Genomic DNA, 12,174 nt, shown 5'->3' on the forward strand with positions numbered 1-12,174 from the left:
TGCGAGGGCCGCGAGCGCACCGACAGACGAACCGACCGACGGAGGACTGGCGGCGGGCCGGATAGACGGGGTAGCGCAGAGAGCTGGGATGAGGCGGGACAGCGACATGACAGGCCATATACAGCAGCCAGGCGGGCGCGGGAACCCCAGCCCTGCGCCCTCGCCCTCCCCGGGCCCTGGTCCTGGCCCGGGCGCCTCGGAGCGGGTGGCACTCAAGAAAGAGATCGGGCTGGTGAGCGCCTGCACCATCATCATCGGTGAGTGGGGCATACCTAGGGTGGAAGGACTGGGGGAGCCCCTTTATGTTCCTCCCTCACTAAGACCTTAAGACCACAGGGGCAAAGGAACCTTCCGAGCACCTGCTGCCACAACTGGAGAATACACTTGACCCCACTCAGAACAGGACCTGGCAGACCAGGCACAAAACCTCTTGCCCTCACCTCCCCAGCCTCTCGGAAAAATTGTTCCTGGAAAAGGGGGGCGAGTGTTCTCCTTGCTGCGACCCTCCCCTGGCCTTCACTGGCTGTGGGACTTTGTCAAGGCGATTCCCTGATTCCCGGGTTCCCACCTAGGAAAACGGAAGTAATTGCTAGGCCTGCCTTGAGTGGCGAGTTCTGGGCTGCAGGGCAGCCTGTCTGCATCCCTACTGTGTGCCAGGTTCAAGTGCCGGGGAAGTGAGGCCATCTGTTCTTGGAAAGCAGGAAGGTAAATGGTAAATGGTCAGGTAGAGCCATTGGTTTACCAATGGGAAAAGGCCTAGGAGTTGTCCTTCCTGGCCGAGGTGGCCACAGAAGCCAAGAAGAGATAGGGAAGTAGCCAATGATGGTGTAGCTATGAGTAGACCAAACCTCCAGGAGAGTACCCACTCAGCCCTGGGATCCGAGTGGGCACTGTCGTGGTCTGGTGGCATCTGAGTGGGTGCTCTTGTGGACTGGCCCTCTCACTCTCCCTACAGTGGTGCTTTCTGGATATGCAGAACCCCCGGGGACAAGGTTGGTGGTGGCAGAACCCCTCCTCTTTTTGTCCCTTGACTCCTGAAGGAGAACTGGACTAAGCTCTCGGAGGGACCTTTACTGTGTCCAGGAATTGGGGTGTCTAAAAGGTCACTAGTTGGGGTTTTGACTTTCCCTCTTCCACAGCCAGTGGGAAGTGGCACACAGTAGGGATGCAGACAAGGCTGCAGCCAAATCACTGTCTTTCTGTTCTTTGACCCCTGGAGACAGAGAAAAGCTGGAGGACTCAGTGCAGGGTGTGTGTGTATATGTGTATGTGTGTGTGTGTGTGTGTGTGTGTGTGTGTGTGTGTGTGTCTTCACTTTTCTCCCGCTTTAGGCCTTTCCATGAGAAACTCCACCCAGAGAGATGTAGTGTCTTTTGGGTATCCCCTGCACTCCTACCCAGAGTCACCCCTGAACCCAGCTTCAGAGAGTTCCACTACCTGCCCTCTTCCTTCTAGAATGGCTATCTTTTAGGGGCTGGTCCTGGTGTCCCCCCCAGCATCCCCGAGTGTCTGATAACAGGAAGGACTGAGCCTGGGAGCTAGGACAGAGTAGTGGTTAGAACTTTGCCTCCAATCAACACAATTTTCATGGTACTGTACCCCTCCTCCCAAAAAAAGTAAAAACTATTTATCATTGGTGGTGGGCTGGCTACAGTGCCAGAGGGGTGGGGTGGGGCGGGAGGGAGGGAGAGAGAGAGAGAGAGAGAGAGAGAGAGAGAGAGAGAGAGAGAGAGAGAGAGAAACAGAGAGACAGAGAGACAGAGAGACAGAGAGACAGAGGGGGAGAGAGACAGAGACAGAGATACAGAGACAGAGAGACAGACTAGCATCCATGCACTGCACCCTACCCTGTTACTGTCTTTTCTCCTCAAGTAAGACAGAGGCTGCCAGGGTTCCAGTCATCTACAAGAGGATGGGAGTGCTGGTGTAGGGGAGAAATGGGCACCCGGTCCAATATTTTGCTTCTTCTCTAGCTCAGGCTTTGGAGGAACTGGTGCCATGGATCCTGGCTCTGGGCCGCCAGCTCCCCTCACATCTCAGCCTATTCTTGCTTCACTGCTCCCCTTTGGCCTCCTGAAGATGAAGGCTAAGGAGGGTGAAAATCAACTGGGCCAATCAAGGATGGTGGATTCAGGAACAGAATTCAAGCATTATCCCAGACCAGGGTACCGGGTGCTCTCCCGGGGACCACACTTAGGGAGCTCAAGAGTTCCGTCGGCCAAGACACCAGGCCAGGCAGGGGACAAAGCCAGACAGGGGAGGATTGTCCTCAACTAGGTGACTGGGGAGGAGGCCAGATCTGTTCTGCTTCCCCTCCTGATGCCTCAAGGGCTCAGCTTCCACCCATGCAAAGCTCTGGGGCCACTTCTCCATGGTACAACTCTCAGTCCTGGGTTCTTCACCATCTTCTTCTTCTCCATCCCTAACCCGGGAGCTTGGTCAAAATCAGAAGTCTCCAGTGTCATATTTTAGCATTACAAACCTGGAGAACTTCACATCCTTGTCTGTGAGTGATCTATTATTACTCAATGGGTATTTCCAGAACCTTCCCAAATGGCGCACCTCACCAGCACATCAGATATCTTTTTGGACTTACCTTACCTCCTTTGATCCTCATGCTCACCCTGTGGGGTTGGCAGGTTTTCTACCCATTGCACAGATGGAGAAACTGAGGTTGAGGGTTAAATGACACTGTTTGCAACTGGTGAGCTCAGAGTTTGGATTCAGGTTTCCAGTGGCCTTTGTGCTATGAAGGCTTGGCAAAGGGAAGGCGACAGTTGAGGACTGAGCTAGGATAGACTGAGGTCTCCCTCCACTATGCAGGAACAGAGCCAGGAAAGTCAGCTTTTCTCATGGCGGCACACAAGGGGTCTCTGATCCTGTCTTGGAGACCTCAGCTATCCCCTCACACAATCCACAAGCAAGGAGGGACATGCCCAAGTCTGACAGGCTGAATCATGGTGGCTCTGCTGCTCCCACTCTCTATTTGGGATTCGAGTGTCCAGCAGGTGTTCGAAAGTCAGGCCCAAACGTATGCGGAGACGTGAGGGGGCGACTGCATGAACCCCATCTTTTTAGAGGCCCTTGTCATCCAGCCCTGCCACATTGTCTACCATCTCCATGGCCAGCAGTAAATGGGCCTCTGCAGACATTGTTCCTACACGTCCTGAGGAGTCTTCAGACCCATTGACGAGTAAAATAACTGAGACCCTAAGGCTACAACCTGCCCAAGGTCAGGTGTCCTTAGGGTACTGCAAAACACCACTGAAAGTCAGAGCAACTCCAGCCACTAGGCTGAGAGCATCAGTCCCAGAGACATCCATGAATCCATTCATCGGTACCAGTGTATTGAACATCCAACAGGGGACAAGGCAGGCTGGTCCCTCTGCTGCTGCTGATGCTCCAGTACAGTCAGTCAGCAAACAAAATGAATAGCCAGGCACGTAGCCAGTGGCCAGCATAAGTATTGGCCAGAGAACTGAGGCAGGAAGGAGGGCAGGGTGTGCTGGGGCAGGGTGGAGTCTGATAGGGCTCAGTGGTAGGCTGTGAGCTATGGCAAAGGCTTTAGGAGGTGGCAGCTGTGGCGGGGGAGGGGGGTTGATCCAAGAAAAGATGGGATAGAACTTAGCTCACTAAGGAGAGAGAGGCCATGGGGATAAAGGTTACAGAAGGGGGTTAGGCAGGAAGCCACTTGGACCGAGGCAATGGTGGCTGGAGACGGGGCCATCGGTGGAAGGCTGAGAGTTCAATTCTGGTTGTGTTTGTGACAGACTTGATAGCCGGCCAGGAAAGGCCCAGGTTTTCACAGGTGGTGGCCTGAATTAGTACAGCTTGTCTCTGGTTGGTTGGGACAACTTCAGGGAGGAACAGATCTGCAGAAGGAACAGGAAGTTGGGACTTCTGTCTGGAGAGGACCAATCGTGGAAAGTTTGTGGTCTGGGCCTAGCTCAAGGGATGGTCCCTGCTATGGTTATACAATGTCATCAGGTGACAGGATGAGGTCTCTAAGGGAGCAATTCTAAAAGTTGGGTTTAAGATGAAGGTCATGCAAAGAATTCCAGGAAACAGGACACAGAGTATGCGCCTGGCATCCCTGCACTGGGGAGGACCAGGGGTTTAAGCCTGGGTTACACATTGAGATTTTGCTCAAACGAACAGGCAAAAATAAAATAAAAAGCAACCCTGGGGAACCCAGGTCTTGGGAGCCTGGCGGGGGTGCTGAGTGGGCTGTGTGCAGTAACCTGCCACAGGACACTATTTAATTGAGGAAGGTGTAGACTGGGGCCTAAGAGTCAGATTGAGTATCATAGAGTCTGTTGGTGACCATGACAAGACTGAGCCTGAAGCCCGGGTGCTGGCAATCTCACTGGGCTTGGTGGGACTTGACCAGGCAGGCCGGATGGAGAGGTCTCCACATCTCTGCTTCTCCTCTCTCCAGAGAAAAGTGGGTTAGGCTAGAGGTACATGCTGGCTGATTAGCAACCTGGGGCATGTACTGGATGTCCCCACTCACCTCCTTGGTGTTCTACCAAGACCTCAGCGGGGCCACTGTCAGGACAGGGAAGAGCTTGACACACACTTACTGGGAAGGCCTGGAATGGCGGAGCAGGCTTCACCCGGGTCTCAGCAAAGTTCGAAGTGCTCACCCCAGGGTGTTGGGTCTCCAGAAGAAAAGCCGTGTGGGATGCAGGGATCTCCTGGGTCTAATAAAATGGTGAGATTCATAAGTGCTTCCCTTGGCAACTGTTGGGCAGGGTCAAAGCATGCCAATGTCTAGGTTAAGGAATCCCTTTATAGTCACCCTCCTAGCCTATGCCAATGAAACAGGAATCCAGTTCTTGGGGTCAAGATGGGTTATCTGAAGAGCTACCTGGGGGTGGGGCTGCTTGAGAAAGTCCAGTGATTTGGGCTACTTCAATGGCAGGGGACAGGGACCCTGATCAGGATCAATATCCTAAGTAATGTGCTTCCTCTCTGGCAAAGGCATATCCGATCAGCTCTCTGCTGACCTCTAACCCTGTGGCCCCTCTAGTGATAGAGGAACAGAGCCCCAGAAGAGAACACTAGCTAGAGGTGACCCCACATGTGTGTCTATGGATAGGGATGCGGCCAACGTTCTGACCTCCCTGTCCCTCTTCAGGCAAACTGCATGTATACACACATGTGCGTGTACACAGACACACAGACACACACACACACACACACACACACACACACACACAGCCATCATGCACACATTCTCACACCACAGGCAAGCAAGTGGCTCGTTCTGAAGATTTGACCTCTGCAGTCTACCTCGTGACCTCCATGGTCTGCCACTGCCTCCCAGAAATAGGTCAGCAAGCACCACCACAGGGAACAATGGCCCTTTCTTCATTCCTCCTGGAGGCCAGTAAGCCCCATCAGGCCAAACATCTTAATGTGATAAAACCTCCCAAAGAAAGTACAGGGAAGGGAGGGGGCACTGGAGAGGCCTACCTGTCTGCCCGAGTGGACCAACAGGGACCAGAGAGCAGCTGTCCCATTGAACGGACAGAAATGGAGAGGGCCACCTCATGGCCCACCTCTTTCTGGCTGTCAGTCAGATGCTCACCCAAGCACTTACTATGTCTGTCCCACATCTTTATACCTTGGTCCTGTTGGGTCCTGCGTCCTCCGTCCTCCTCCTCTTCCTCCTTCTCTCCCTCCTCCTCTTCCTCCTCCTCCTCCTCTTCCTCCTTCTCTCCCTCCTCCTCTTCCTCCTCCTCTTCCTCCTTCTCTCCCTCCTCCTCTTCCTCCTCCTCCTCTTCCTCCTTCTCTTCTCTCCCTCCTCCTCTCCCTCCTCCTCTTCCTCCTCCTCTTCCTCCTTCTCTCCCTCCTCCTCTCCCTCCTCCTCCTCCTCTTCCTCCTCCTCTCCCTCCTCCTCTCCCTCCTCCTCCTCCTCTTCCTCCTTCTCTCCCCCCTCCTCCTCCTCCTCCTCCTCTTCCTCCTTCTCTCCCTCCTCCTCTTCCTACTCCTCCTCCTCTTCCTCCTTCTCTTCTCTCCTTCCTCCTCTTCCTCCTCCTCCTCTTCCTCCTCTTCTTCCTCCTCCTCTTCTTCCTCCTCCTCTTCTTCCTCTTCTTCCTCCTCCTCTCCCTCCTCCTCTCCCTCCTCCTCTTCTTCCTCCTCCTCTTCTTCCTCTTCTTCCTCCTCCTCTTCTTCCTCTTCTTCCTCCTCCTCTTCTTCCTCTTCTTCCTCCTCCCCCTCTTCCTCCTCCTCTTCCTCCTCCTCTCCCTCCTCCTCTTCTTCCTCCTCCTCTTCTTCCTCTTCTTCCTCCTCCTCTTCTTCCTCTTCTTCCTCCTCCTCTTCTTCCTCTTCTTCCTCCTCCCCCTCTTCCTCCTCCTCTTCCTCCTCTTCTTCCTCCTCCTCCTCTTCCTCCTCCTTCTTCCCTTCCTCCTCCTTCCCTTCATCCTCTTCCTTCTTACCTTCTTCTTCCTCCTCTTCCTTCTCCAGTGCAGGCTTTCTCAAGGGCTGGTTGGATCACTCACTGCAGGTCCTTTCCAAAACACAGATCTACTGGGCTTGAACGCGGGACCCAAGAGCAGAGTTCTCAGCCTGCCACTGGTAGTCAGAATGCTCTAGAACATCAGCTCTATGGACCCTCCCCACATCAAGCACTTAGAACCACTCTCCACCACAGCATTCTCTCACCCCCCTTGTTATCGTCTGCTGCTTACCCAAGCCCACCACTCTCGTGGCTCCCTGCCTCCATCCAGCCCACAAGGTACCCAGGGCATCTAGCATGGCAGGTGCTACAGTTTGTCCTGGCGGAGCTCTCCGGTTCCCCCATAGGACCTCAGAGACACTGGCTAGCACACATGGCCCTTTGAGCATGAGAGAAGTTCTGGGTGGTAGCCCGAAGCCACACGTGCAGAATAATTGTGCACTTCCACACACTCCCAGGCCAGCGCCGGAGTCTCAGCTGCTTGGCTCAGGGCTAATGGTGCATCCCTGACTGCGAAGACCCTCTGTGAGGCAGGGCTTCCTCAAGGGCTGCTGCAGGAGGTTCCACCAGGCTGAGTGTGTAGAGCAATGGGGTCTCCACAGGAGAGGGTGCCTTACAGAAAGGATGGGGTGCTTGGGAGCCTTGGGTGCCCCCAGTTCCAACATACCCAGCGCCTTCCAAGGCCACCCAGCCCCCGCTGGCTTCAGACTTCACTGGCTTTTGGCAAATCCTGTTCCGCCAGGTCCTGAGAACGGCTGCCGGACAGAGCAAACTCAAAGGCCCTTTACAAACTCAACAGCCCACCCAGGCCTTGGGCCCCTCATCTGAGATACGGAAGGCAGGTCCTCTTTGACTTCCCCAACCCCAGCTCCACTCCCAGAAAGCAGACCGGGGACACAGCTTACCTCTGAGTACTGGGACACAGGGATTATTCCATCCTTATCTGGATGTATTTAGGGCTCCTGGGATGTGACCAGAACACCAATTAGGGTGTCTCGGCTGTCAGACTGGAAATCTGTGTCGGCCGGGGGTGGGGGTGAGGGATAGCAGGGTAGAACTGGAGTGAATGCAGATTGGCAAACATAACTTTGTCTTCTGCCAGACCTGCCTGTGGCCCTAACAGGTGAAGTAAGCAGAGTGAACATACACACACACACACGCACACACACACGCACACACACGCACACATACATGCACACACATGCACACACACACTCAGACATGCACACACATGCACGCACACACACACACATGCACACACACTCACACATGCACACACACTCACACATGCACACACACTCACACATGCACACACACTCACACATGCACACACACACTCACACATGCACAATACACTCACACATGCACACACACACTCACACATGCACACATACACTCACACATGCACACACACTCACACATGCACACATACACTCACACACGCACATACGCACTCATGGACACACATGCACGCATATGCACATGCACACTCACGAACACACCCACCCACATGTGCATGCACACACATACATACATGCACATTCACATGCACACCCACACTCACATGCGCAAGTGTGCACACATTCACACAGGCACACTCACATACACTCACACACTCACATGCACATTCACACTCACATGCACAAGTGCATGCACATACACACGTGTGCACTCACAATATACTCACTTGCACACTCACATTCACAAGTGGGCACACACACACACACAGAGTCACATGCGCATGCACACACTGCCCTACTAGGAGGGGCTGAGCTGCTGGCCCCACCAGTGCTGGCTCTTTTGTTCATATAGTCAGTGACTCTGGATTCTTTCCTGTGTGCACATCCTGGGGTAAGGACAGACTCTAGTGCATGTCCTGGGGTTTAGAGGACTGACCCTCTAATGTCAGATACACAATGTGAGACTAGGGCTTGGTGCTTTGGCCTTGCCCACTCCCCTTCCCAGACTGGTCTGTGAAATGGCTTATTGTAAAGGCTCAGAGAGACGCAGGCATTGATTGGCCTTCATCTGGCTCACAGCTTGGCATTTTTACCAGAAACCCTCACTAACTCACTGAGGGCGCCTGCTTGCACCTCTGTGTCCTATGCTCTGCAGGTGCTGTCAACTAACTGATGACCCATCATCCTGATGTCCCATATGGCCTCCAGGTGTGGGCACAGAGGATGCCGATTCCTCATTTGTGAGGTGGAAACAGAAGGTTCTGTGCATCCCAGGTGTGGGTGTCTGTGGAGGAGTGAAGAATGGCAGGCTCCCGAGGTTCCATGCAAGGGGAAACTGAGGGAGTTCTGGAAGGGCTGCCTGGCGCCCAAGCAAAGGCCGTCTACTCTTCCATAGAGTAAACAACTGTGGGCTCTGGGTGTCTGGGGAGGGGTCTGGTCCACCGCTTCTGCAGAGCAGACCCTGGAATGAATGAGATTTTCAGCATCCGCCTAACCTTGGACCTCTCAGCAAACAGAGAAGGGTGGGGCCATGGCTGGGTATTGTAGGATTCAGCACCAGTGCACCGATCGGCCTCTGGTGCAAGGCACAGAGCTTGGCAAGGGCATCGCCCTCAGTACCTGCTGGTGGGGGTGCCCGGTAAAGATGCCAAACTGTGAGCCAAATGAAGGCTCAATACCTGCGTCTCTCTGAGCCTTCACAGTAGGCCATTTTTTTTCGGAGCTGGGGACTGCACAGTAGGCCATTTTATAGACCGGTCTGGAAAGGGGAGAGGGCAAGCCCAAAGGTTCTATGCCCCAGCTAGGATTTTGTATTTCCTAAAAAAAAAAAAAAAAAAAAACAGCGGAGGCTCAGCAGCCTGTGTCCAAACACCAGGTGGGACAGGAATCTCTATTGTGGCCTGTCCCAGCCCTACCATGATGGCTTCTCATAGCTACTGGTACCCACACAGCACAAGAACTTCAGGTGACAAGGACTCGTCTGGCTACAAAACAGAGGCAAAGCTAGGGTGAAGAGGATTCCTGGGTCAAATATTTTCTGGAGGACCTTCTACACTTCCAAGAGTAAGACAGCCTTTGAAGGCTCAACCCATTGACCCTTACCTAAACACGTTAACAGCACCAGGAAGCAAAGCCTTTGGGGGGGTGGGGGTCTGTGCCCATGGTCTGGTAGGAAGGGGGAAAGCCAATATGAAGGAATCAAGTAAGCACAGGCCTGTTCTTGGGGCAGCACCTTGGTTGCTACTCTTCAGGATGCCCAATGAGTTTGGCCAATAAAAGAAGGGCAGACAGATGAAAGACAGGTCAAGGTCTTGCTACGGAAGGCCAGCTCTGGCCAGGAGGTGGGAGGGGAACAGATGCTTGAGTGGAGGACCTGAGCCCAGGTTACATGCATTACACAACAGTGCCTACTCTGCCATTATTCAGATGACTGTGACACCTCACTGCCACCTGGAATGGGAGCCAGGGCATCAAGGAATTAAGGAACTAATTCTGGCAGTGGGCCTGGCTAGCTGGCAAGCACCACTCCCCACTCGAGATAGAGAAACGTTAATGGTGAGCCTAGAAAGGGCCTGCCCAGATCTGAGAAGCCCAGTGACATCCATCCTGTGCCTCCAGATCACCTGCCTGCACTCCTCCAGGGATTAGCCAGTCTCGATCCTTCACTGAAGTATCCTCCTCCTACCTCAGGAAGCCTGAGCTCTGAAGGTGCTCCAGTCTCACACGCCCCATCTCTCCCCACAGGGAACATCATTGGCTCGGGTATCTTCATCTCACCGAAGGGCGTCCTGGAACACTCGGGCTCCGTGGGTTTGGCCCTCTTCGTCTGGGTCCTGGGTGGGGGCGTGACAGCTCTAGGCTCTCTCTGCTATGCAGAGCTGGGCGTCACCATCCCCAAGTCTGGTGGGGACTACGCCTATGTCACTGAGATCTTCGGGGGCCTGGCTGGGTGAGTGCAGCACTCTGGCAGGGCCGGAGATGTTCTCTCTGCTACGGAGTAGGGGGGTCAATGGATGAAGTAGTTGGGGGTATCTGGCAGCCTTCCACAACTAGGGTGGGCAGCATTGATGTCCGCTCTGTTTCTCTGGTATCAGTTAGACCAGAGCTTCTCAACCTTCCTTATGCTGTGACCCTTTAATACAGTTCCTCATGTTGTGATGACCCCCCAACCATAAATTATTTTATTGCTGCTTGATAAGTGTAATTTTGCTACTGTTATGAATGATAATGCGTAAATACCTGATACACGGGATATCTAATATGTGGGCCCTGTGAAAGGGTCTTTTGACCCCTAAAGGGGCCGTGACCCACAGGTTGAGAACCACTGAGTCAGACCCTTGCTCTCTCAGAGGTTCCTTTTGCTTTATCTTATTGTTTTATCTTGCTTGGTTGGATATTCTGGGACAGTCTTACCTTGTAACCCATGCTGACCTTAAACTCACAGTCCTCCTTCATGTTCCTTCTCACTGGGACCACAGGTTTGCCCACAACAGTGCACCCAGGTCTATGTCACCTTTTAAATGAAACTCCTTTGGAGGGAGGGACACTCTCACTCTCCGAAGCCTCTAGATGATACTAGTACTCAGGTAAAGAGGGAGGAGTCCGGAGGGCGTGGTGTCCTCCCCTATAATTTACTCGCTTTGAGCTGGAGAACACACACACACACACACACACACACACACACACACACACACATGTGCACGCTGTGCCCAACGTCAAGTTTTCCACAGAGCAGAACAATCCCACAAACGGTATTCGAGCTTTGAAGGGGTGCCAAAAGTCATAAGCCCATGCAGCAGAATGGGACGCATGTCATGTAGGGAGATGCCAGCTACACAGCCTTGCAAGGAAGCCATGCCCCTTCAGCAAAACGAGCATCTTTTCTCCGTTCTGAGTGTATGCTTACTCAGAGGACGTGGGGGTCTGGGCCAGCGAGTCTTTCTACTATGGGTAGAGGCGAGCAGAGTTGGTTCATAGCAGAGTTGGACCGGATGGGGGGACTGAAGTTGCCCAGACAAGTTCAATGAGGATTCTTAAGACCACAGCCTAACCCAGTCATTTTATCCACCTAACCCAGGAGGACACGGTAGCGATGCGTCATGAGGGTCAGGTGGGTGCAGTGGGGTAACACCCAGTGCCACATTTTAAAGGCTATATTGATGATGGTCTCAGTAGTAGAGAAGGGGATCCCTTGGGGTAAGAATTGTATTATAGTGGGAGTCTGTGGCATGCTGAGGTGCTCAGTCAGGGCTCCATACCGTGGGCCTGGAGATGATACTCAGAAAAGGTGAGAGAAGGCCTTGGACTCCACTTCGAGGGCAGCCAGAAGACGCAAGGTGAGCAGAGGGGATGGGCTATTGATCTATAAAGCCCGAGAAGCCAAGGGATTGGGTTCTGCAGAAGGGGGTGGAGTAGGAGACATGGACACAGATCTAAGGTGAGGTTCAAGAGGCATGTCCCAACAGACTTCTCACCTTAATAGCTAAGAGCTGACACCATCCCCCAAGGGTGCAGGCAGGACCCCCTGTCTGGATGAAGGCAGTCTTTGAGCATATACCTAAGGGATACTGATATAAGGGGCATAAACCACTCTTCTTTGAAAATCAAGGAAGAAACATTGCTCAGAATCAACCATCCCAAACCACAAAGTTCCCCGAGCCCTAGATAATGCTATAGCTTGAAGACTGGGCTCAGGGAGCAGCCTGAGATCAGTTTCCAATTGTCCCGATAGCCACCTCCCCAGCCTCTGGC

The 12,174-nt window shown here is 53.4% G+C and overlaps 1 protein-coding gene across 3 annotated transcripts in view; it reads left to right on the plus strand.

Annotated features, from left to right (window-relative positions):
• The first annotated feature begins 24 nt into the window (after nt 1–24).
• Slc7a10 (solute carrier family 7 member 10) overlaps nt 25–12,174 on the plus strand; it is a 16,135-nt gene continuing 3,985 nt past the window's right edge. For 2 of the 3 annotated variants that reach the window (XM_087570795.1, XM_087570847.1), the window contains exons 1-2: nt 25–257; nt 10,168–10,372. In XM_087570795.1, coding sequence (XP_087426921.1) covers nt 89–257; nt 10,168–10,372 — 374 coding nt within the window. In that variant the 5' untranslated portion in view covers nt 25–88. 3 annotated transcript variants of the gene reach the window in all.

Source organism: Rattus norvegicus, chromosome 1 (genome assembly GCF_021556685.1).
Source record: "Rattus norvegicus strain SHRSP/BbbUtx chromosome 1, alternate assembly SHRSP_T2T, whole genome shotgun sequence".
Classification (NCBI taxonomy): domain Eukaryota; kingdom Metazoa; phylum Chordata; class Mammalia; order Rodentia; family Muridae; genus Rattus; species Rattus norvegicus.